At 45.6% G+C, this 27,197-nt stretch overlaps 1 protein-coding gene across 1 annotated transcript in view; it reads right to left on the reverse strand.

Moving 5' to 3' along the window:
- Positions 1–25,510, reverse strand: part of LOC126199564 (probable cytochrome P450 301a1, mitochondrial) — a gene marked incomplete at its 5' end in the record, with an annotated part of 110,084 nt that extends 84,574 nt beyond the window's left edge. The window contains 2 exons of the mRNA XM_049936486.1: positions 693–969; positions 25,399–25,510. Of these exons, the coding sequence (XP_049792443.1) occupies positions 693–969; positions 25,399–25,510 (389 nt within the window). The remainder of the gene's footprint in view (positions 1–692; positions 970–25,398) is intronic.
- Positions 25,511–27,197: the final 1,687 nt, after the last annotated feature.

A 27,197-nucleotide genomic window follows, 5' to 3' on the forward strand; every position in this document is an offset into this window, starting at 1 on the left:
GGCTACATGCAGGCCATTTACAGGCTTTTTCCTTGTAAAAATGTATAATTACTTCTATTCAACAATTAATCTACCATATAGACGGAGTTATAGGAGGAACATCTTTAATCTACGTTTTAAAACACTTCCGCTGTCTACCAGGCATTTTATTTCCGTGAGCGGATTGTCAAACAGTTTTGTGGCTGCATATTTCACCCATTTCTGTGCCACGTTAGAGTCATTCGTTTGACGCAGATCATTTTTCCTTCTGGTGTAGCAAATATCCCAGTTACTCTCAAATTCAGGTGGACTGCTGATAACCGATTTCACAAAGTGAGACGGTGGTTAATATTCTCATTAATGTTTTTTGTGCAATGTGTACTTTCCTTCTAAGGGGTACACAGCGAATGGAAATCTGCTAATTATGTTAACTTACTGACTTCTAAATCTCCAACGCTGGCAATTGTTCTTATGGTAAAACTAGTTGAACCTAAATGTTTCAGCAAGTCTACTGTATGGTTTTTCCAGTTTAAGTTTTCATCACTATCCACACCTAAGAATTTAGAATATTATAGCATGTTTATTGTTTCTTGTTAGTGTACTAGGTTAATAGCAGCTAGGATATTTTTGACAGTGAAAATTGAGACAGTGGAAAATGAGCCACCCTTGCACCGTTCATACCGCAGGTGTTAAGGTTAGTGCGCAGGACTTACACGCCGACGACGCCGGGCAGGTCGCCGAAGAAGTCCTTCCTGACGACGCTCTTGTAGTGGACGAGGCACGGCATGGATGGCCGGAAGGGCGTGGAGCCCTCGTGGCGGTAGACGCGCTCGATCTCGTCGGCGTCGTAGACGAAGAGCAGGTCGGGCCGGCCGACGAGTCCCGCCAGGCGCACCACGTCGCCGTACTGGTCGTGGAGGTCGCGAGACACGCGCGCCAGGTCGGCCACGCTGAACTGGCCCACCACCGGCAGCACACGCCACGTATTGCCTACAACACGAATGGCCCGTCCCGGCTACTGAACTAGTATTTGTATACACCTCACATCTCCCATCCAAATGGGCAACTTGTCAATGCTCCTAATTCCATTTTTATGTTTTCTCCACCGTTAATATACACTGATCAGCCAGAACATTATGACAACCAACCTAATTGCCAGTATGTCCACCTTTGACACGGATAACAGCGGCGACGCGTCATAGCATGGAAGCAATGAGGCCTTCGTAGCTGACTGGAGGGAGCTGGCACCACATGTGCACATACAAGTCACCTAATTCCGGGGAGGAGCACGATGAGCTCTGACGCCACGTTCAATTCCATCCTAGATGTGTTCGATCGGGTACAGATCTGCGAGTTGGGAGGTCAGCACATGAACTGGAAGTCGCCACTGAGTTCCACCACACTATTCACCTTGTGACAAAATGGTTCAAATGGCTCTGAGCACTATGGGACTCAACTGCTGAGGTCATAAGTCCCCTAGAACTTAGAACTACTTAAACCTAACTAACCTAAGAACAACACACACATCCATGCCCGAGGCAGGATTCGAACCTGCGACCGTAGCGGTCGCGCGGTTCCAGACTGTAGCGCCAGAACCGCTCGGCCACCAGCGGCCGGCCACCTTGTGACATGGCGCATTATCTTGTTCAAAAATGTTCAAATGTATGTGAAATCTTATGGGACTTAACTGCTAAGGTCATCAGTCCCAAAGCTTACGCATTACTTAACCTAAATTATCCTAAGAACAAACACACACACCCATGCCCGAGGGAGGACTGGAACCTCCGCCGGGACCAGCCACACAGTCCATGACTGAAGCGCCCTAGACCGCACGGCTAATCCGGCGCGGCCATTATCTTGTTGAAAAATGCCAATGCCACCGGGAACATGACCGTCATGAAAGGGTATAAATGGTCTGCAACCAGTGCACTATACTGCTTGGGCGTTATGGTGCCTTGCACGAGCTCCACTGCACCCATAGATGCCAATGTGAATGTTCTCTAGAGCGTTACGGAACAGTCACCAACTTGTCAATGACCCACAGTACAGGCATCAATAGGCTCTTGCCCTGGAAGAAGACGGATCCGCGCCCTCCTATCGGCATGATGAAGAACGTATAGGGATTCATCAGACCATGCAAGGCTCTGCCACTGCACCAATTTCCAGTGCCGATGGTTACGCGCCCATTTCATCGTAGTTGCCGATGTGACGTTAACATTGGCACATGCAAGAGTCGTCGGCTGCGGGGGTCTTAGTTAGCACAGTTTGGTGCACTGTGTGTTCAGACACACTAGTATGCTACCCAGCATTTAGTCTGATGTTAGTTAGCCACATTTCACCGCCTGTCTTGTTTTACCAGTCTGCCCAGCCTACCATGTCCGACCTCTGCAATGAGGGGTGGCCGCCTAACAACACGACGTCTGGACGTGGTTTCACTACGGGTTGAAGACACTCACCGTTGCACTCCTCGATCACCCGACAAGTCGTGCAGTTTCCGAAATGCTCTTCCTGAGCTTCCAGGCCGTCACAATCTGCCCTCGGTCAAACTCAGATAGATTGCACGCCTCACCATTTCTACACATCGACAGCATCCTCACTGATACTATATGCACCGTGTTTGTGTCTGACTAGCAAAAAAATGGTTCAAATGGCTCTGAGCACTATGGGACTTAACATCTATGGTCATCAATGCCCTAGAACGTAGAACTACTTAAACCTAACTAACCTATGGACAGCACACAACACCCAGTCATCACGATGCAGAGAAAATCCCTGACCCAGCCGGGAATCGAACACGGGAACCCGGGCGTGGGAAGCGAGAACGCTACCGCACGACCACGAGCTGCGGAGGGTCTGACTAGCAGTCAGGCCTCGCCAGGTGACGCTACTATCGCCTGGACGATAGCAGGTCGGTGGTCACAATGTTCCACCTGATTAGTTTACAAGGTGATTCCTTACTTCACTGTACAGGATCATTTGAGGCGGCTCTTTTGGTGGGACTACAGTCTGGAGACAAAGTTAAGCTCGATATTGGTCATTTTTTAATCAAAGGCAGCGGATGAGGAGGCCGCCGCTTCGGCTGCGACGGGAGAGACTGGCTGGATTTCGGTTTTCGGCGATGGAGAGGGTGACTGGTCGCTCGCTCGGTGATGAAAGCCCTGAGAACGCTGGACGCAGAGAAACTGTCCCGTTCTCGGAAATGTATGTCAAGAAGCCTTGAAACCTTTGGAGTCACTGTGGAACCCTGTCGGCTCTGGGAAATCAAAGACTGCTTTGGAAACCAGAAATGGAGATGTGTCGGCGGCTCTCAAGTGAGACTTTCCCGCGGACAGTAACAGCTGTGTTTCTCGCGGCGCCGAGGAATTCATCTGGAAGGAGCAAGAGAGGCCAATGACAGCTTGTCGCTGAGGTTGATTATGAGACATCCAATCACAAGAGGGCAGAGACCAAGAGTGGTGTAGTGGAGTGCAGAAGTGAAAAGAGTAGTGAAGGCATTGAATGTTGGTCCGGGGTTTGAGCCTTTAGTGGAATGGTGAAATGGTTACAGTGACATGAGGAGTTGGAAGGAGTCCGGAGGTCGACGAGGCAGTTCAGCAAGGACCAGAGGATAACGGAGACGCGCAGCGTTCGTTATCAGAGGTAAAGCGCCGTAGTGAACTTTCTCTTGTTTCATTTACGGTTGGGAGCCAATCATTATGATCAGTCGAAGACAGGAGGAATGGTAGTTTGTAGGTTTTGCTAATTGTGAGGAAGGATTGGAAGTCTCTAAATTTGTAACAAAGGCTAGTTTAAACATTATTTGTCGGAGTATAAAGAATGAGCGTTTATTAGACCGTATAAATACAGAGTCTAGAGAAGACTTTACTTGTAAAAGTGTAAAAGGATGAAAATGGATAGCCGGCCGCGGTGGCCGAGCGATTCTAGGCGCTTCAGTCCGGAACCGCGCGACTGCTACGGTCGCAGGTTCGAATCCTACCTCGGGCATGGATGTGTGTGATGTCCTTAGGTTAGTTAGGTTTAAGTAGTTCTAAGTTCTAGGGGACTGATGACCTCAGATGTTAAGTCCCATAGTGCTCAGAGGCATTTGAACCATGGAAATGGATAAAAGGATGCGAGTAGAAACCATTTCCAGTTTTACAAATAAAATGACACAGTTTCAGAGACTTTACTGGTCTCATACACATATCGACTACATACATAAAATCAAATCTGTATGAGGCCTATAAAGTCTCCGAAACTGTGCCATTACATTTGTATAAATACCTACTCCTGGGTTTCAGACTGGATCCCCCATTTACGTTCGATGCTGAGGTGCTATTCCAGAGCATGCATGCATAGGCAATTCCGTCCGCGTGTAAGGGGGAATTTAAAGTAGACTGTGGAGGCAGTGAGAATTTGGATCGCAGGGGGAGGCATTCCAGGGTAATCCGTGCAGCTGTGTGAACCGCTATGCCAAGGTGGCTTGGTGGCTAACACACCTGCCTAGTAAGCAGGAGACTCGGATTCGATTCCCGGCCTTGGTACAAATTTTCACTCTCCGTTTCAGTCTATGTACATAAAACATTTTCAGTTTTGGTTTATATTACCATATCTCTTTAACAGTTAGCCTTTACAATTATAAGTGTTACACGTCCTATGTGCCGTCATTCCTTTTCCAGTGTCCATTTAGTGTGATGATAGGCTAGGCCTGTGCGTAGTGTCTGTATTTCTACACTGGTTTCCCTAGGGTTCGACAATCCTTATGAAAGGACGCTGGCTCTTCGCGACTGTCAGATGGGCCACTGATCTCTATTTAGAATAATTCTACTTGTCTCACGAAATGAGGCTCGCGACCCAAAATATTTGGAGTTATCGGTCTTGTCGAGAGCAGGTGGCTTAATTAAATAATACACCTAAGGGAGTGATCATTGCGGATTCAGGTAAGGTTGCGTTCAAAGTGACAGCGATACCAGTCGCGAAGCCGTCGCGTAGGATCACCCGATAACATCAACCGGCAGCTTGGTCGTAGTGCGACAGATCTCCGTCGTCAGTTTTTAGCGGGATCAAGGACGTTAGGTTAGGTTAGCCGAGAATCTGATCTATCAAGGAGGCTATATTTTAACCTCCTTGGGAGGGATGGACACAACGATGCCTCTGTGCATGGGACAAGTGCTGCATTGAGGCATTGTAATTAAAAAAGACGCCGAATGCGTGTCAATGATCTGTATCTGTCTCGAAAAGAAAGTGGCGAATACTACACTCTTTTCCTCAGTTATTGAAATAACTAGGCAAGCTTTTCGAATACGACAGACAGTGAGAGAAAACTATTGTATACAGTATCGAAAAGAGTCGTGGTGGTACTGAAAAGAAAAAGTACAAACACTCTACAACCATGTCAAATAAATTCATCAAAACAGACATACGTCAATTAACTTTCTGTAACTGTTACTCAGCATACGTGTGAAACAGAAACATAACTTTTAGAATAAGATACTCTGAACACCTAAATCACTGAATAGTGGAGAAACATACACCACAGGTGCAGACCACCTCATACAACAGAATCACCATCCTACTGGTGTAATCAGTAATAATAATTTGTAGGGAGCTAGTGTCCACCTGCGACGATCCAAGAAAGATCCACTACAGTAATTTTAAGCTTAAGATATGCCACCTTTAACGCCTGAACAAATTATTTTTTGAGATTATAACTACGCTTAAAATTTCCGATGATTTTTACCTGCTTGTGGTTTCCAATAAAGCTGCGATTTCAGTCCAGAGATGCCGAGCTACATCTCGATTGTGACATTTTTCATCCTCAGGGCGCCAGAAACACCTTTTTTCTTGGAATAAACTTATCAGTTGTCAGAGTCCATATTTCGTGTGTGAAAACGTCGGCTGATTCCACCAAAGAAAACAAACTGACCTGTATTTCACCGATGGTCGTCCTAAGTCTATACGTTCGAGTGACGTGACTGCGACCGTGCATGTAATGGGGTACTATTTTGGAAAGATTGGCCGGATTCGGCCAATGTCGGTCGTCGGTGCCACTGTAATCACAGCATAAGCTGTTCATCTGACTCTCTCCTGAATCGTTTAAAATATCGTAATTCTGTTTTGACCCAAACGAATACTGAAAAAGTCTCCGCTAAGTGACGTTTAGACGCTTCTTTTCAGAGCTGTAATAATTTACTGAGATGCCGGTATTAACTTCGCTTTGTCAAATGTAACTATTCTTGGAGATGTGGTCCGTCTACAAAACTGAATGAAAGGCTGTTCGTTTTGTGCCACACGCGTTTCTCTTCTTTTTATTTATAAATAGTTTTCAGTGGCCTCGAATACACCGATAAAAACAATTGCAACACATTCAATGATAAGGTCATTTTATTCATAAGGAATGTGACTGATAATTCATCATTGTAGGCGTGTATGATAATAAATTCGGAGTAAACCAAACACGCGTCACAATGAAAGGTGCCTAAACAGTCGCCTCAATACACAGGCGTGTATTCTCGCATTTCGAATGGCATCCTGCGATAAATTGTCCCAAGCATCTTGTACCTTTTGTTGTTATTCGGCAATGTTTTTGCGGCTCTGAAGAAGAAGTAAGTTTCCGTTGCCCCGTATTGCGCACGTGTTCAATTGGCGACAAATCTGGAGATCTTGCTGGCCAGGGCAGTTGTCGTACATCACAAAGAGAACGTTGCATCATAGTAGCCGTTTATGAACGTTCATTGTCCTGCTGGAAAAAGCGCGTCGCTTTCCTGTCGAAGAAATGGTAGCAGCACGAGGATAACTATGTAGTTGTTACTGTACACCATAGAAACATCAAAGGGGACCGCGAGCGCGAGTTGTAGCTGATGCCGCACCCCCCCCCCCCCCCTCCAACCCCCCCCCCCCCCCTGCCCACCCATACACTATGAAACCTGGGGATGGGACCTGTGTGTCGTGGGTGAATTCACCCCAGAACGGGCCACTCACCAGCTCTTCACCGAACACGTGTACGTCCATCGCTCGCCTACAGACGGAACGTAGTCTCATCGCTGAAGACAACAGAATGCCATTTCAGTCTCCATTGTGCCGTGCGTGGAGGTGTCGTGATGCCAGTGGTAGCCTACCCAGGGGCCCAAGTGACCTTAATCCTGTTTAGAGTAGATGGTCCCCGGTGACACAGTAAGTGTATAAATGTACCCGGATTTCATCCCTGAATAATGTTCGATCGACCACCGCATCTCGCACAATGCGTGGATGATGACGTGCGTCTGCTCTACGCCGACGTCCAGAACTTCGTACCTCGTCTACGTCTGCAGGAATGTTCCACAGGCCACTGCTGGAAGCAGCGACATACGACAGATACATTGCGCCAAACGTATGCATCAATCCCTCTAAACGTCCATCAAGCTTCCTGCAGGCCCACAATGCGATCCCGTTGTTCAACAGATGTACATACTCGCCCGTGGGACATGACTGTATCGCAGAATGAATGTCGCCAACACTGTTACTGCCCGCAGAGAGAAAACAGATGGCACACAGACACGCCACCTGAGAGCCATCTGATCGCCGATGACCGTGACAAATGAATCGATAGCACCGGAATTCTCAGTATGTACATATTACGCTTGGTGCCACTGAACACAGTCCTTGAGGGTGTCGCATTTTCTTCCGGAGTGTACATGTTGGTTTTATGTATACTGGGTGTTACAAAAAGGTACGGCCAAACTTTCAGGAAACATTCCTCACACACAAAGAAAGAAAATATGTTACGTGGACATGTGTACGGAAACGCTTACTTTCCATGTTACAGCTCATTTTATTACTTCTCTTCAAATCATATTAATCATGGAATGGAAACACACAGCAACAGAACGTACCAGCGTCACTTCAAACACTTTGTTACAGGAAATGTTCAAAATGTCCTCCGTTAGCGAGGATACATGCATCCACCCTCCGTCGCATGGAATCCCTGATGCGCTGATGCAGCCCTGGAGAATGGCGTATTGTATTACAGCCGTCCACAATACGAGCACGAAGAGTCCCTACATTTGGTACCAAGGTTGCGTAGACAAGAGCTTTCAAATGCCCCTATAAATGAAAGTCAAGAGGGTTGAGGTCAGGAGAGCGTGGAGGCCATGGAATTGGTCCGCCTCTACCAATCCATCGGTCACCGAATCTGTTGTTGAGAAGCATACGAACACTTCGACTGAAATGTGCAGGAGCTCCATCGTGCATGAACCACATGTTGTGTCGTACTTGGCCGACCGCGGTGGTCTAGCGGTTCTAGGCGCTCAGTCAGGAACCGCGCGACTGCTACGGTCGCAGGTTCGAATCCTGCCTCGGGCATGGATGTGTGTGATGTCCTTAGGTTAGTTAGGTTTAAGTAGTTCTAAGTTCTAGGGGAGTTATGACCACAGATGTTGAGTCCCATAGTGCTGAGAGCCATTTTGTGTCGTACTTGTCAAGGCACATGTTCTAGCAGCACAGGTAGAGTATCCCGTGTGAAATCATGATAACGTGCTCCATTGAGCGTATGTGGAAGAACATGGAGCCCAATCAAGACATCACCAACAATGCCTGCCCAAACGTTCACAGAAAATCTGTGTTGTTGACGTGATTGCATAATTGCGTGCGGATTCTCGTCAGCCCACACATGTTGATTGTGAAAATTTACAATTTGATCACGTTGGAATGATGCCTTATCCGTAAACAGAACATTTGCACTGAAATGAGGATTGAAACATTGTTGGATGAACCATTCGCAGAAGTGTACCCGTGGAGGCCAATCAGCTGCTGATAGTGCATGCACACGCTGTACATGGTACGGAAACAACTGGTTCTCCCGTAGCACTCTCCGTACAGTGACGTGGTCAACGTTACCTTGTACAGCAGCAACTTCTCTGACGCTGACATTAGGGTTATCGTCAACTGCACGAAGAATTCCCTCGTCCATTGCAGGTGTCCTCGTCGTTCTAGGTCTTCCCCAGTCGCGAGTCATAGGCTGGAATGTTCCGTGCTCCCTAAGACGCCGATCAATTGCTTCGAACGTCTTCCTGTCGGGACACCTTCGTTCTGGAAATCTGTCTCGGTACAAACGTACCCCGCCACGGCTATTGCCCCGTGCTAATCCATACATCAATGGGCATCTGTAAACTCCGCATTTGTAAACATTGCACTGACTGCAAAACCACGTTCGTGACGAACACTAACCTGTTGATGCCACGTACTGATGTGCTTGATGCTAGTACTGTAGAGCAATGAGTCGCATGCCAACACAAGCACCGAAGTCAACATTACCTTCCTTCAATTGGGCCAACTGGCGGTGAATCGAGGAAGTACAGTACATACTGACGAAACTAAAATGAGCTCTAACATGGAAATTAAGCGTTTCCGGACACATGTCCACATGGCATCTTTTCTTTATTTGTGTGTGAGGAATGTTTCCTGAAAGTTTGGCCGCACCTTTTTGTAACCCCCTGTATAATAAATGCACAATACAATGGTTCCAGAAAAATTACTGTTATTTGTTTTTGGAGCGCATGTTTCGTAAGGTTAAACAACTATTTAGTTCTGTTTACGATTTGATCTTAATATTACATATGTCTCGCTCTGCAGTTGTAGGTAATTGGTCTGCGATAGACCAGGATGCCCGATTTTCAGTATTTTCTAACACAATGAAATTGAACACTTCACCTTCGTTCTCTGTTGGTTGTGTTTGTTTACTATGTGTAGCACTGGGAACTGTTCCCCTGTGTTTTTCTTTCGTCTTTTATTTGCGTTGTGGTATTTGTATCTAGTTTGATATTCTATAATTGCGTAGGCTTCCCCGGCCAGAGTCAGTCGACATAAAAGTTTTCTGGGTTTGGTACCGCGTCATAATGTAAAAACTACTGCTGCTATAGAAAAACCAAAGTTTCGGCCACGATTGCAGCGGCCTTCTTCTGGGTCTGATGGTGCGTTCTAGCTATGCAGTGTCCTTTATATTTTGTTGTTAGTGTTCACAGCGCATGCCATTACGTCATAATTGTAAAAATGTAGTTAGTTTCATTGGTCACTTAAGGAAGAAGGAGAGGGAACTTTATTTTAATAGGTTATTGCGGTGGAGGGAGAACGTGACCTCTGTTGTCCATTGGCTCTTGTGTTATGTAATTGGTAGGCGTTTACAAGGTGGAATGCGAATGTGGAAAGGCATAAACCGGCGAGACTGGTAGGCCAATAGTAACGCGCATTCGGAAGCACAAGTGTTATATTCGTCTAGGGCAACATAACAAATCCGCAGTGGCACATTCGCTCTTATGTTATGTAATTGGCAGGCGTTTACAAGGTGGAATGCGAATGTGGAGAGGCATACACCGGCGAGACTGGTAGGCCAATAGCAACGCGCATTCGGAAGCACAAGCGTTATATTCGTCTAGGGCAACACAACAAATCCGCAGTGACAGAAAATCACCATGATTGCGGAAAAGAAATAAAATTCAGCGATGCCTGTGTGTTGGCCAAGCAGCCAATTATGACGAAACGCAAAATCAGAGAGGCCATCGAAATATTTAAACACCCTAAAAACATGAACAGAGAGGTTGGACTCAGGCTTGCCCCATCTTGGCTGCCAGCAATCAGAGCCCAACAGACCGCACTGTCAACACGAGGCACGAGCACTACCGGCGAGTAACTGCCGCCGCGCGGCCGACGTCCAGCAGTTGGTAAACAGCAGCAAACTTCTCATTCGACGGTGGCCACCAATGATGGTACCTAACACAAGAGCTAATGGACAACAGAGGTCACGTTCTCTCTCCACCGCAATAACTGTGGTGTCACCGCCAGACACCACACTTGCTAGGTGGTAGCTTTAAATCGGCCACGGTCCATTAGTACATGTCGGACCCGCGTGTCGCCACTGTCAGTGATCGCAGACCGAGCGCCACCACACGGCAGGTCTCGAGAGACGGACTACCACTCGCCCCAGTTGTACGGACGACGTAGCTAGCGATGCACGCTGTCGAAGCCTCGCTCATTTGCAGAGCAGATAGTTAGAATAGCCTTCAGCTAAGTCCATGGCTACGACCTAGCAAGGCGCCATTAGTAACATTGCATGTATCTGCAGAGTCTCACTTGTATCGTCAAGAGCGATGTACAACAATGATGGATTAAAGTTAAGTATTCCAGCAGCTACGTACTTTTCTTTATAGCATTCATTACGTATCCTGTTTCAGATCTCACGCCATCCTGCGTGAGCTTATAGCGTGCATTTCGGTCTCCTCACCCCACACTGTGTCGGCACTTCTGTCGACACATCAATAACCTATTAAAATAAAGTTCCCGCTCCTTCTTCCTTAAGTGACCAATGAAACTAACTACCTTTTTTAAATTATCACGTAATGGTGACGTAGTGGCATGCGCAGTGAACACTAACAACAAAATATAAAGGACACTGCATAGCTAGAACGCACCATCAGACCCAGAAGAAGGCCGCTGCAATCGTGGCCGAAACGTTGGCTTTTCTGTAGCAGCAGTAGTTTTTACATTATGACGCGGTACCAAACCTAGAAAACTTTTATGTCGACTAGTTTGATATTCGTTTGTTTCTTACGCGTGGGCGTGTATGGTGGCGCCTGTTCTGTGGACAGGATCGTAAATAATTTTTTTTCAACGTGCCTGTGATGGGATCATACGTTACTATTCAGTCTTGTTCAACATCTACGCTTGTGTGTTCGCAGTATCTAAATTTGGGTCTTTGTCTTGATATAATGTCCGTGTGCAACAGCGAGGTGTAAGGAGGAGACCTTCAGACGTACGTACATTTTTCTTTCTTTCCTAGCATTTATCCCGACTGGCGGGATCTGCTTTTATGGTTAACCAGATTTGGTGTGTTAATTTTAAGGAGTGGGCGGATGCCTTCCTGTCGCCACACCGTACTATCACCCCCCCCCCCTCCCCCCCTCCCCCCCCGGGAATGTGAGTACCCAACTGTCTGCGTCTAGTGGAAGCCATGGAATAGTGCGAACGTGTTTCAAACGTTCACACGTACGTACACTATCTGATAAAAAGTATCCGGACATCCCCCAAAATATACGATTTTCATACTAGGTGCAGTAGTAATTAGATATCGTAAGAGAGCAGAAGGGGACGCTCCGCAGAACTGACGGACTTCGAACGTGGTCAGGTGATTGGGTGTCACTTGTGTCATACATATGTATGCGAGATTTCCACACTCCTAAACATCCCTAGGTCCACTGTTTCCGATGTGACAGTGAAGCGGAAACGTGAAGGGACACGTACAGCACAAAAGCGCACAGGCCGACCTTGTCTGTTGACTGACAGAGACCGCCGACAGTTGAAGAGAGTAGTATTGTGTAATCGGCAGACATCTATCCAGACTATCCAACTGCATCAGGATCTACTGCAAGTACTATGCCAGTTAGGCAGGAGGTGAGAAAAGTTGGATTTTATGGTCGAGCGGCTGCTCATAAGCCACACACACGCCAGTAAATGCCAAACGATACCTCGCTTGGTGAAGGAGCGTAAACATTGGCTGATTGAACAGTGGAAAAATGTTGTGTGGAGTGACGAATCACGGTACACAATGTGGCGATCCGATGGCAGGCTGTGGGTATGGTGAATGCCCGGTGAACTTCATACGCCAGCGTGTGTAGTGCCAACAGTAAAATTCGATGGCGGTGGTGTTATGGTGTGGTCGTGTTTTTCATGGAGAGGGATTGCATCTCTTGTTGTTTTGCATGGTACTATCACAGCACAGGCCTACATTGATGTTTTAAGGACCATCTTCCTTCCCACCGTTTGTTGTGTCGATTCCCTAAGGTCTCGACACAATGAGTGGCTAGGTGCACGCGAAACTAACGCAGACGGGCGTAAATTCTGAAACAGGAGACTGGATGAAAACTATAAAGAAAAGAAGAGAGATTTTAATATACTTAACTTTAATGTAGTCTTGTTCTTGTTGAAATACATCTCTGGCATAGTAGTAAGCAATTAGCAATGATACACATGGCGCCTTGCTAGGTAGTAGCGATGGACTAGCTGAAGGCTATTTAATCTGTCTCTCGGCAAATGAGAGGAAGACGTGATACGTGTGGTCGCAAGCTATGTCGTCCGTACAACTGGGGCGAGGTCAAGTCCGTGTCTTGTGACCTGCCCTGTGGTGGCGCTACGTTTGCGAATACACAGTGGCGACACGCGGGTCCGACATGTACTACAGGACCGCGGCCGATTTAAGTTACCACCTAGCAAGTGTGGTGTCTAGCGGTGACACCACACCGTTGAAGAGCAATTCGGGGATGGCGATTGCATCTTTCGACACGATCGAGCACCTGTTCATAATGCATGACCTGTAGCGGAATGGTTACACGACAATAACATCCCTGTAATGGACTGACCTGCACAGAGTCCTGACTTGAATCCTATAGAACACCTTTGGCATGTTTTGGAACGCCGAACGACATCGATACCTCTCCTCAGTGTAGCACTTCGTGAGGAATGGGTTGCAATTCCCCAAGAAACCTTCCAGCACTTAAGTGAACGTATGCCTGCGAGAGTGGTAGCTGTCATCAAGGCTAGGAGTGGGCCAACACCATACTGAATTCGAGCATTACCGATGGTGGGCGCCACGAACTTTAAGCATTTTCAGCCAGGTCTCCGGATACATTTGATCACATAGTGTACATCCTATTTGTTCTTCACAAGTAGCACGTCTTATGACTCTTACGCTCCGTTTTGGAAGTTTTGAGAATTCCTTTGTTGTAACATATTTCACACCCTTTTATTTGTTGTTTTACTTCTGTGAGAGGTCTATGCGGCATCTCGCCTGCTCTCACTATCCATCACATTTATTTGTGACGGTAATACGAGGGTTGGAACTTTAATAGTGGCAAATGTTTATTTACGGCTCGTACAAAATAGACACGTGTTTCAAAGTCTTACTGACCTTCAGAGTAGTCACGAGCATTGTGTATAACTCGTTGCCAGTGATTTGGAAGTCGTAGGATACTCTTAGCAGTGCCAGTTGTGTTGAAAGTTCGAGCGGCGCGGTCTATTGCCCGACGAATTTGTAGCAGTTCTGAAGCGAATGTCGTGAAGTGTTTCCTTCACTTTAGAAATCGAGTTGAAATTACGAGGTCTTAAGTCAGTGGAGTGCAGTAGGTGGTATAGCACTTAGCAGCCCCATCAGTCAAACAAATCAGTAAAAAAAATGGTTCAAATGGCTCTGAGCACTATGGGACTTAACATCTATGGTCATCAGTCCCCTAGAACTTAGAACTACTTAAACCTAACTAACCTAACGACATCACACAACACCCAGTCATCACGAGGCAGAGAAAATCCCTGACCCAGCCGGGAATCGAATCCGGGAACCCGGACGCGGGGAGTGAGAACCCTACCGCACGACCACGAGCTGCGGACAAATCAGTAACAGCTTGCACTGTATGAGCTAGAACATTGTGCTGCAAAATGATGGTCAGGTCCTGCAGAAAGTGTCATCACTTTTGTCTCTAAACTGGTCGTAGGTTGTATTCCAAAAATGAACAGCATAGAGACAGAAGTAGGTCTTTGCAACAGGGTAACGTAATTTCGTGCAAAAATGTTGAGCCAATAGATAGGTTTTCGAATTGATTACGTTCCCAATGATGCGTAGTGGGATCTTGGGTAAGTCATAAATTCTGGATGATACACATATCTTGGGAATGAGGCTCCTCGCAGCATAATACTGTAGCTTTTAGCTGTGAAGTAGTCGGTCTCAGAATCCTTAGTCGGAAGAAACCAACGAAGGAATTGCATTAGTAAGTAAAGGCATAATTTTCGCCATGAAACCTTCCAAGATTCCGAGAGAAGAAATCATCTGAAGAGTGGATTTGTAGCACATTCTAGGTGCCAAATCTGACATTTGTCAGGAGAACGAGGAAAAATAATTGTGTAACTCTGTTTGTGCATAACTGACTTGTATCCAAAAAGTGAGAAGGTATTCTGATACCACTGAGTTATGCGACCCGTCGTATCGCCATAAAAATAATGAACAAATTAGAAAGAAAATACTTTTATAGAACGTCAAAGTGCCATATCAGGCAACTGACTGGTTCTAAGAGCCAATAAGAAAGTTTTTACAAGTTGATTCTTCCAAAGAAGAAAGCAGCAAACAGCTATTGTTAATAATGCTATTTCATATACTGAAATAGCGCCGTTAGTGGTTTCGAACCGACAGGTTCATCTTCAGACGGTTGCTCACGTTTATATTATTTCTGCTGTTGTATACATTAGTCGTTGACTTTTTTTTTCGAGCAGCTAATGTAAATAACAACAAATGTAATATAAACGTGAACGACCCTCTGAAGATGAACCTGTCGAATCGAAACCGGTAACGACACTATTTATATAAGTAAATAATAACAGTGGCTAGTTGTTGTTTTCATCTTTGTAAACTACAACTTGTAGTTTGTACACAATTACCATCTCAAAAAAGTAAATTTTTGACAAAATCAGGTAGAATGTTTTTGTTTCAAACGTTGTCACTACGTTTTATTTGTGACAGTTCAAGTACAAAAATACAGCAGTAGCTTTTTCGTTACCATAGTAGAACTGTAGCCAACAGAAATAACTTCTTTTAAATTTTAGAACTCCAGAGGCAAGCAGAGCTTGGCACAAAAATCTTACCTTATCCACTAAAGGACAACGTTTTACAAGCTCTCTCTATAGCACTCATTTTCAAAGATCCGATACCACCACAGACGAAATTAATGCGCCCTTCGAACTGCAGAACAGAATCTTTATCACAGCTGCCGATAAGGAAAACGGCATTGTAGCCATGGATGTGGTAATACACAATAGTAAGATGCTTGAACTATTCTCAGTTACTGAGTGCTCCTAGCTAAACGTCGACCGTACCTCCAGCGTTACACGTCTCTAACTCTGTTGTCGTTATTGTTATGGTAACTACGTTGATCTTTTTGTACAACCGTCTGATGTTCTGAGAAACCTTCTCACAGTCATTTTGACATTACTTGCCCATAAAACCAGTTTTTTTCGTTCCATGCAGCTAACTGAGGATGTTAATAGAGGATGGTGACTGGAAGTCGTATTTATTTGCAGACGACCTTCAGTAATTACCACTTTCACTGTGAGAGACAGATGGCGAAGTGCAAGGTAACACTAGGTAGCCCTGGTCTGCATCTCCTCAGAGCAGTAGTTCGTAACTGTTTAGCCTCTTGTTAACACATATTTGCCAACAAAAGCCTGAGTGCGAACTGCTGACTACATTGATAGAGATGTTAAGTGATACGCGGTATGAAAGCATGACTCGGCTAATATGAGGGGGCTGAGTGCAGTCGACGTTACAACTCAAAAAAATGGCTCTGAGCACTATGGGACTCAACTGCTGAGGTCATTAGTCCCCTAGAACTTAGAACTAGTTAAACCTAACTAACCTAAGGACATCACAAACATCCATGCCCGAGGCAGGATTCGAACCTGCGACCGTAGCGGTCTTGCGGTTCCAGACTGCAGCGCCTTTAACCGCACGGCCACTTCGGCCGGCCGTTACAACTCATCCCAAAGGTGTTCCAAAAGGGTGTGAATTAGATATTCTGGAAGAGTTACAAATTTTTATACACCAATCTCGTGACCCATTTTCAGTGTTGAGTGAGTAGTTGATTTTTGGATGTGCTTGCGCCACTTTCCTTCATTCTACCTAAATTTTGTGCTATCCTTTTTGCCCTATGTTATTTTAGGCAGATGTATTGTTCATGAGCACACTTTTTCATACATTTCTTGCTTGAGGTTTTGAGTCCCTGACAGCGTTGTATTTAATTTACTTATTAGTTTTTCTACGCTATGCACAGTATTTCACTTATTACATATTTTAATGTACTTACATGTACGATCTCCCTCACACTGTCCTATGTATGTCATATTTTTATGTTTAATTAAGTGGAAGGAGGAGCTTCTAACGCACTGCATTTAATGTGTTTTCTGGGGGGTTTGAGTCCCTGGCATCTTTTAAATGTAAAATTTTTTGCTTATTTATTATACTTTGTTGTGTTAACGCTTACATATTTCGAAAGCATTATTACGCCCTCCATAGTGCGTTGTATTCCTGAGGCTTTGTTGCATTATTTCTTGTATTTCACCTTTATCTTGATTTATTTTAGAATTTTTCCATTACCTGATCCTGCGAGTGCATGTATTTGTGTTTATGCTGCAATTATCTTATTCTAGTTTTCTTTTTTTTTCGTTGGAATTTCATGTATTTTATTTTATATCACTATGTGGTATGGTTCACACTTTTTGTCAACACGTCATTTGTGTATAATTTTACATATTAGTTCTACTGATGGCACTTTATACCAATGTAAAAATTGTTTTACGGCGTGTTGTTAAACTTCCTTGCTTTGTATAACTTTCTCAAAGTTATGTTTTACAATTTTTATGTATTAAATTTAAATTTTTCATTCCGTTTTCACCGCCATGTGGCACCACTTATGTATGCTTCACCGCCCTCTGGTCGCTTAAATTGTTTACCTAGAAAGCATTATGTAGTTTTGATGTTAGTCTGCCATGAGAGTTGTATCAGTTACAAAGTGTCTTTATGCATTTGGACACCCAGATTATCATGATTTGTGCATCAATATGACGAAACTTTGCAATGTTTGTTCTCCTGTCATGTTGCTCTGTATACCTTTGCATATTTTCTGTCATTTGTATTTTGGTTTCCAGACAGTCTGGTCATGGGTACCTCTCGAAACGAGTAAAATAAACTCATTGGTTTTGTAACTAGTGACATTTCATTTAGGGACCAGTTCAGCAATTTTGCAGCGCTCATGTTGTTTTGCAGTACAGTTACGTTCTCCCTGCCTGACTTTATGTCACAATTACAGTGTTCCGTCGGCTTCAGGTCGGGACTGGGCAGGCCGTTCCATTTCGTGACCGTTCTTGTCCACACCCCATTGCTTCACCGATGCTGCTTTATGGCAGCCATGCCATGCCATGCCATGCCATGCCATGCCGATACAAACAGTTATCGCCTCCGGACTCTTCCGCTACTGTATGTAGTACACACTGCTGTAAAACTTGTTTATATCGTTCTGCATTCAGCATTTTCTTAAGCTCGATGAGCGGACCGCAGCCTAACCACAGGAAACGTCCCAGACCATCACACCGTCATTTGTCACTACAGATCACTCGTTTCCAGTCATTCAACGTCCAGTGACGTCATTCTTTGCACCCCTCAAGCGTCGCTCAGCACTGAGTACAGAAATATATGGCTTAGGAGGAACTGTACGGCCATTGTACCCTATTCTTTTTAAGCCCCTACGCACAGCTAATGTGCTAGCTGGACTGCTGGTAGCTCTTTGCAACTCACGAGTGAGTCCTTCAGCTGATTTCATGAGATGTTTATAACCACGTTTCACAATGCTGGACGGTCTCGGCGTATCAGTATATAAGGTGTGCCTGGTCTGGGTTTAGTTGTGGTTCTCCCTTCGCCTTCCCACAGCAGTCGACTTGGACCGTTTTAGTAGAGTTGAAATGTCAACTTGTTACTCAGGTAACATCTAACGACAAGTCCATGTTCTAAGTCACTGAGGCCTCCTGTCCAACCCATTCTATTCTTAGAGTACTCCTCCTGAAAAAATAATACTTCCTGCCTCCTTTCATAAGGGGCGTTCAAAAAGAAACGAGCCGGAGGCATAATTACGGAAACCAGTAACTGTATGTTAGAATTATTGACCCTGGCTGTTGAGACACTTGTCCCACTGTGACACAAGGCGGTTGAGCCGTGGTAAAAATTGCTGTTTTAAAGAGCGCGCCGCAGCGCGTAGTGTAAAGCAGTCGCCCTCCGTTTCTGGCGGTGGCGCCGCTGTGGCTATCGCAGCTTTGGTGTCTCCCTCTGCTGGGAAAGGGGAAATATTGCCTGTTCTCGTGCATATAAGAGGTGTTATGAGCTCGCCAAGCGGGCAGTTGGTCATCCGGGTCAGTGTGGGGCAGTCAGTGTCTGTCTGTCGTCCGGAGTGCTAGTACAGGGGCGGGCAAACGCTGCACGCGGCTCATGAGCACACAGCGCTGCACGTGTGCTGCTCGCGTGCAATCGTCGAACGGGACAGTGCCGACAGCCTGCAGGTTGCGGCAGTGTAGTACCAGGCTAAGCTGCGGACGTTGAAGCGAAGCTGCCACTACGTAGTGAAAGTTGTATTTCAATAACCGGAAAATGCAGAGTGAATCAAGGAAACGGAGAATTGGAGATTTGCTATCTTTTAAAAAGGAATGGGAGAATCATTTGTTCTCTGTGGAAAAACGTGAAAATTGGAAATGTATAATACGTGACAGTATTGTCGCTGGTGAGCGGAAGTTTAATATTGAACGCCATTATAATAAATTTCAGTATGTTGCCGTTCTTAGTGCAATAAAAGAGGAATTTCTCAAGCGATTTGGGGATATATCTTACTTATCCCAAGGTTTTGAATAGTTCTCGAGAGAATCTGGTTTCTATAGATGATATTCATCTCAGTTTGCAAATGGAATTAATAGATCTACAGTGTAATTCTCGTCTGAGAGACAAGTTCCTTTTGGCAAGACGTGTAATAGATTTTTATCACGACTTTCCACAGCAAGAGTTTCCTCGTCTCCATCGTGAAGCCATGAAGATAGTCAATGTTGGGCTTGACATACTTTTGTGAGAGATTTTTTTCTGTTATGAAAATTAATAAGTCTCGGTTAAGAGCAAACATCAGTAATGAAAATTTACGTAACTGTTTGCGTTTGTCTGTATGTAGAAATTTTGTTCCAGACATTAAACGTATTGTAAACTCCACCTGTGATAATTAAATAAAACGTATCGTAGGTAATAGGTACTCTTTCAAACCATGATTTCTGTCAAGCACTCCTACTAACCTTATTCCTTCATTTAATAAAGCAGGCCAGGAAACAAAACGCATTACAGAGGAAGAAGCGGAGAGACGGTATGGCGGGGAGGGGTGAGAAGCGGGTGGCCAGCTTGCCCCTGTGTGCACGCAGAACACCTGTTAACTGCACACGTGCATGTGCACCGCACACGTGCAGAATTCCTGCCCGCCCCTGTGCTAGTATGTGTTAGGCTGCCAGTCTGCTCGAGTTTGTCCAGGCAATGGTCATTGGCGGTTGGATCGATCGGTTGGTCGGTCGCGCACTGAGACACAAGACGACTTGTCCGTCTTGAGCGTCGGCGCGTGTGAGGTCGCCACGTCAGTCCATTGGGCCGCGCCGTATAGCGAGGGGTAGTGGCTTCGCGGCCGACACGAGAGCAACAGGAGTCAACCCATGACATCGGTCTGGCCGCTGCGAGCTGCGACGCCGTGAGACGGGAGATCGGCGTGCCTTCATGCGTCCGTTGAAGTGGCTGGCAGCGGACGGTTCGGGAGAGCGTTTTGGGGGTCTTGCGCCAGGTCTTCGCCAGACATCGCAGTTTATTAGAAGTTAAGTGATTCGTGATACGTTGTTTCATTTACTTGTTAAATTCTACTTGTTTTCTTGGTCAGTCTCTCGTCCCCAGCTTGCTCGTCTGTCTCTCGTCCGCATTTGTTAGGCAGTTAGTCTCTGTCTGTCTGTCGGTCTGCCGTACGTTAATAGCTGCCTCTGTCAGGTTTGTCGGATGCGGTGTTACCGAATTTATTGTGTAACGGCCGAATTCCTGAAATATGTTTTTATCTTGCCTGTCGTCTTGAGAGGCGGTATATGTGTAATATGGAGCATGTTTGGCCAACCTTGTATATTTTATGTAAGACTGCATTTCATGGGTTTTTATTTAAATGGTCATTTTAGTATATAAAGTTGCCACCCTTCCACCGTAAGACCTTTTTTTTTAATCAAGTTGCACCTTCGGTGGCAAGTTAGTCTTTTAATGTTAGTGTTTTGTACCATTTCCATCTCTCCTACGGGGTGCATAGTTTATGTGCTTGTGTGAGTTGTTAAAATTTTTAGTTTAAAGTAATCTGGTGTGTTGCAGATTTTCACCAGTGAAGTCTTTCAGAGGTTGTTGTGAGCGGTCGTGACTACGGCCGTGTCAAAAGGGAGCGGCAAGGTTCTCAGCCCGAAAGCTCCTACAGTCAAAAATTGGTTCTTTCTGACTCTGAATAAATTGTAACTTGATATTTAGAGGGTACTTTCTGATTATAATTTTAAATCTGTTTCTAAAAAAAATAGATTTTTAGGAATAAAATTTCCATTTGTTGAAAGAAATTTGGCTTGTTTTCATCAGTTGCCCACTGGCCTCTACTTCCACGCTCACATAGTGTGATTCAATGTGTTAATGTTCTTGATGAATCGCTAGTAAATAAAATAAATTCTTAAGTATATTCTTAAGAAAAGGTTTTGAAAGTAAATTCACGGTTCAGCGGTGAATGACTGTCTCATAAAATTTCCGGTGCTGTGATGTTAACCAGTTCCGCACGTACAGCTGGACGTCGTCGTCTAAGGTAAATCGTTTGCCCCTTTTAAGGGGACCAAAAATTCATTCCGTCTGATTCACTTCCTGCAGCACGGGACAACAGTGAATGCCCAGCGTTACGCGCAAAACTTGACCACCCTTCGCCACGCTATCAAATCAAAACGGCCAGGCAGTCTCACCTGTGGTGTCATTCTGCTCCACGACAGTGCAGAGCCTCATACGGCCGACACCGTCGCTGCACTCCTGCAAAAATTCAAATGGGAGGTTCTCCGTCACCATCCATACAGTCCGAAACTCTCCCTGTGATTACGCCATTTTTGGTCTCCTTAAAAAAGGCTCTGAGGGGCAAACGATTCACCTCGGACGACGACGCCCAGCTGTACGTGCGGAAATTTTATGTGACAGCCATTCACCGCCTTGTGTCACAGTGGGACAAGTGTCTCAACAGCCAGGGTCAATACTTCTAACATACAGGTACTGGTTTCGGTAATCATGCCTCCGGCTCGTTTCTTTCTGAACGCCCCTTATACACTGGTGGCTCTACCCCTCGTGACATCTAATGGAGAATTCCGCATTATGTAGTGGTGTCGTGGTACATTTTTTTTTTATCAGAGAGTTTCTTTTCTGTACGCTGGGTTTATAACGACGCCTTTCATGTTAGGTACCTGTACTCTGTCACGGTTCTGGAGAGGGGGGGGGGGTTAAATAAGCAGCTTTCTTTGCTAGATCATTTCAGAGAGAGAGCCGTCTTTTGTACGTAGATTTCTTTCTCTTTTTTTTACCCTCTTCTGGTGATTTTATTATTATATTACTAATTTCTTTCAATTCCTAATTTATGTTTACGTTTACTTTTTTACCTTTTAACATTTGATTTATTTCCCTTTGATATAAATGTCTCAACCTGGAATCCTCTGCCAGTGTACACGTTTTGAAGTTTGCACTGTAATGTGGCAATTTTATTTTCCGAGAGGTGTTCAAAAGAAAAGTTACGAATCAACACTGTGGACGTAATTGAAGTCTTTATTGAAAGGTAATCATCAGAGACCTAACTCTCCCTCTGTTTCCCGAGCCAAAGAATTCCGTCTTGCCAGAATTTCTGTGACTGTGATGGGAACCAGTCCTCCACTGTGTCCTTCAGTTCGTTGTTAGAGATGAAGAGCTGCCCTTTGAATTTTTATTTTTTATTTATTTTTTGCGTACCGAACACAAGGAAGTTGCAGGGCGACATGTTCGGGCTGTAGGGCAGATGCTCAAGCTGTTCCCACTTTAACTTTGTGTGACCTTGGATACGACTCACCCCTTCCGTGAGTAGCCGAAGCCGCTCGCTCTTGATGGACATGCGTAGACTACGGAACGTCTCACAGTACACGTCATTGTTAGTGGTTTTACCCGTGCTCGAGGAATTCGATGCGTATCGGACCTCGGACGTCGAAAAAGGCGCTGAGCATCACCTTGCTTGCTGATGCCACAGCTTTGAATCTTTTAGGGGAAGGGTGACACATGCGCACAACCATGCCGGACACTATATTCGCGTTTTTAGCTGTCTCGCTACGTTATCCCAATGGGGTATATGCAAATTTCAACCGGTTTGATTATTATGAGGTTTCGTACCTTTTCATTTGAACGCTCCTAGACACCACCAGGAAGTGTTCCGAATGTATGTCGTGCCCTCTTTGTACTCCAATATCTATTACTAAATGTGTGGTTTTGTAATTTATGAGGCTAGAATCACTGACTGACCTGAAATTTCCTGGCAGATTAAAACTTTGTGCCGGACGCCGATTCGAACCCCTTTCTTGGGCATGTGCTGTACCGACCTATCCGAGCACAGCACGCCCTCACAGTCACAGATTCACAATTTTTTATCCTCAGATAATTAATCATTGCGAGATCTCTTAGCTGTTCACCATACCAATTCTTATAATTTTCTCCATTAATTCCAACTATTCTTTTGAAGGCGTATTTGCTGCCCTTCCGTTAAAATAATAAATAATGTTGGCGAAAAGCGCTGCAAGAGGTTAGCGATTAAGCTGTGTAATGGACCTTACGTCTGTTTTAGAAACGCCGGCCACGGTGGCCGAGCGGTTCTAGGTGCTACAGTCTGGAACCGCGCGACTGCTACGGTCGCAGGTTCGAATCCTGCCTCGGGCATGGCTGAGTGTGATGTCCTTAGTTAGGTTTAAGTAGTTCTGTAGTTCTAAGTTCTAGGGGACTGATGACCTCAGAAGTTAAGTCACTTAGTGCTCGGAGCCATTTTTTTGTTTTAGAAACGGCGGATTACAAAATGGGATGAATATCGGTAAATATGATGTACATGTAGGGACAAACACTGTAATTTCAGAAAAAATGGATGATTTATTCGGGAGAAAGAGCTTCACAAATTGAGCAAGTCAGTAACTCATTGGTCCAGCTCTAGTCCTCATGCAAAAATTTATTCGGCTTGGCATTGACTGACTGTGGTGTCGGGTGCCCTCCTGAGCGATAACGTGCCAAATTCCGCACAACTGGCGCATTAGATGGTCAAAATCCCGAGCGTGTAGGAGGGCCCTGCCCATAATGCTCCAAGAGTTCTCAATCTTGGAGAGATCTGGGGACGTTGCTGGCCAAGGCTGGGTTTGGCAAACATGAAGACAGGCAGTAGAAACTCTCGCCATGTGCAGGCGGGCATTATCTTGGTGAAATGTGAGCTCAGGGTGGGTTGCCATCAAGGGCAAGAATATCGTAGGGCAAACAATCCTGTTGGACGAACTGAGCATTATACTAGAGGTTGAAAATACCGCTTCAGTTGTAAATTTGTTTTATTATCACGACCGGTTTCGGGCTCTCATAAGCCCATGCTGAGGATGGGCTTATGAGAGCCCGAAACCGGTTGTGATAATAAAACAAATTTACACCTGAAGCGTATTTTCAACCTCTAATGCCGTAAAGGTACCGCTGTGCTGGAAGGGTCCTTCGGATGACAACCAAAATGGTCCTGCTATGAAATGAAATGGCACTCAGTTCGCCACTCCTTATTGTCGGGTCGTATAACAGTCGTATAGCGGACGACAGTCATGTTGATACCCCCACCAAGTCTGGGTCGTCTTCAGACAAGTCTTCGGCCTGGAGTCTCAATGACTGGAGAAGAATAGTCTTCAATGATGAGTCCCGCTTCGCACTGAATCCAGTCGACCAAAGAAGTGCATGGAGATGCCTAAGTGCCTGGGGCCCCCACGACAGCGGTGTGATACCGACATGAGTGACACTCACCATATGGCCCGACAGCCAGAAGTGATGGTGTCGGGTTCAGTTCTTTTCATAGCAGGACTTTTTGATTGTCATCCGCAGCACTCTTGCAGCACAGCGTTGGGTCGACGATATTCGGCGCCCCACGTTGCTGTCCTTCGTAACAAGTCATCCTGGGATTGCATTTCAGAAAGTTAATGCCCCCCTGCACATGACGAGAGTCTCTACTGCTTGCCTTCTTGCTTGTCAAAGCCTACGTCGGCCAGCAAGGTCCCTGCATCTCTCCAAAATTGGGAACGGTTGGAGCATTATGGGCACGGCCTTCCAACTGTCCCCGGATTCTGACGATCTAACGCGTCAGTTGGACAGCAGTTGGCACGATATCCCTCAGAAGGACATCGAACAATACTATCAATTAATGCCAAGCCGAATAACTACTTGCTTAAGGACCAGAGATGGACCAATGCCTTATTGTCTTGCTCTCTTGAATAAATCAACCAATTTTTGTGAAATGGTGGTCCTTCGCTTTTCTGCACATTCGTCTTTCGTCCCAATGGGATAACTCCTTCGTGGTGCACCCTTTTCTTGTCTTAGAGTTTATTTCGTTCATATGGACTGCTATTGACGTTCACCAGTGATTAATAATGTAGAAACGAAACAATGTTATGCCTCGGCTGAATTATGGCTAGAGCAAAACACATATCTGGATCGTCTTCTATCGAACATGGGACCCGAAGGTCCCTTTCTTTCTACTCTTTACTTCATTATGGTGAAGAGTCCAAGGAGACGCCGCGTCTTACCTATAATGGGCAGCGGCTTGGGCCCCGGCACCTCGCTGTAGGGGCGAGGGCGGTGCAGGGCAGCGCTGGCGTGCGGACACTCTGCGGGAGCTGTGGCGGCGGTGACTGGGGGCGGCGGAGGCGGCGGTGGGGGTGGCGGGGGCGGGGTGGACAGCTGGCGGCACCAGGTGGCGCGCGCGGCGCTCCAGCTGCGACAAGCCATCTCAGCAGGCTACGTGACTGCGTCCTGCTGGAAGCACAACACACGTCACTGCTGAATCCGACAATTCCATAGTAACATTCTAGTCAGAAACAGTGCTGCACTTCTTATTAATAATCTCTCTCTCTCTCTTTCTTTCTCATCCGCCTGATTAGCCAAGTGCGTTAAACGCCGCTTCTGGAACTCTGGGAGACAAGCCTGATACATATCGAATCTTCTTTGGGAATGAGGGCTGGTGAGCCGGCCAGTCTGGAAGTGGATTTTAGGCGGGCTGAATACATGGCAAGTATCCACGTCCCGCTACAGATACATGTTACACAAGCGTTTGTACATAGGATTATTTCTCTACGCATGTAGAAGGGGTACATAGATTCCATCCTGGGGGTGAATGAGAGACTGATGATCATACCTGTTAGACTCTTCAAATCCTTAATCGGTAGCAGCTGTAAATAATCTTCCTGAAGTATATAGGTCACAATACCGCCTGTAACATTTGCGACATGGTAGGAAGGAACTTTTGAGTTTTACATTCCACCTACTTTATTACAGTCACAGTGGGAAAACTAATTCTACAGGAAAAGGATGGCGAAAGAAGTCGGCCATAGCCTTCTGAAGAAACTATCCTGTCATTAACATAAAGCGATTTACGGAGACCGCTAAGTAAAATGATATTAAAGTGGTTGCCAGGGCAACCTGGAGAGTAGGTTCAGGTACCTTTTTTTCTACACGCACATTGTTTCTTCCTTTCCATAGTTTGTAATAGCGTAGAGGACTTGATAAGTGTGTAGAATTTAGTGTAGTGTATGTATGACGAAAAAGAAAAAGGACAATGTCGCGGGAAGTATATTATGAACATATATTCATTCATTAGACATTGCGGATGGCTTCATGATTTAACCAAACTATCTTGACCATTATTCTTTTTCCCTGTCAGCCGAATTCAAATGTGGAATATTTCTTCCGAAACCAAGATCCAAATCTACCCTCTAATTACCACCAGTTATATTAGCAACATCGGGTACGGAACTGGTTGCACTGCCTAAATTATGGCAAAAAGGAAGATTGGGTTTAACGACCCGTCGACATCGAGGTCATTAGAGGCTGAGCAGAAGCTCGGATCGTGTTAACGACGGGGATGGAAATCGGCCGTGCCCTTCAAAAGAACCATTTCGGAATTTCCCCGGAGTGATTTAGGGAAATCACAGAAAACCTAAATCTGGATGGCCGGACGCGGCTTGGAACCGCCGTCATCCCGAACGCAAGTCCAGTGCGCTAACCACTGCGCCACCCCGATCATTACCTAAATTATAATCATCATAATAGTAATTTGAAAAGAAATCCTATTTCAGAGTGCTCAGAAGAAACGGTAGCGAGTAACGGTGAAAGGATTCATCCTAACAATACAATTGCAAACACAACATTCATACAGTTCGTGACCAGCCGGATCACGAAAGTAAACTGAGTCCGCTAGAACTCAGTGGACTGGGCAAATTTCAGAGGGAAAGAGAGAGAGAGAGAGAGAGAGAGAGAGAGAGAGAGAGAGAGAGACTGTCTACTTAGAACTCCTAGCTCCTTGAAGAGGTGCAGGCCAGGTGGTTGT

This window comes from Schistocerca nitens, chromosome 8 (genome assembly GCF_023898315.1).
Source record: "Schistocerca nitens isolate TAMUIC-IGC-003100 chromosome 8, iqSchNite1.1, whole genome shotgun sequence".
Classification (NCBI taxonomy): Eukaryota; Metazoa; Arthropoda; class Insecta; order Orthoptera; family Acrididae; genus Schistocerca; species Schistocerca nitens.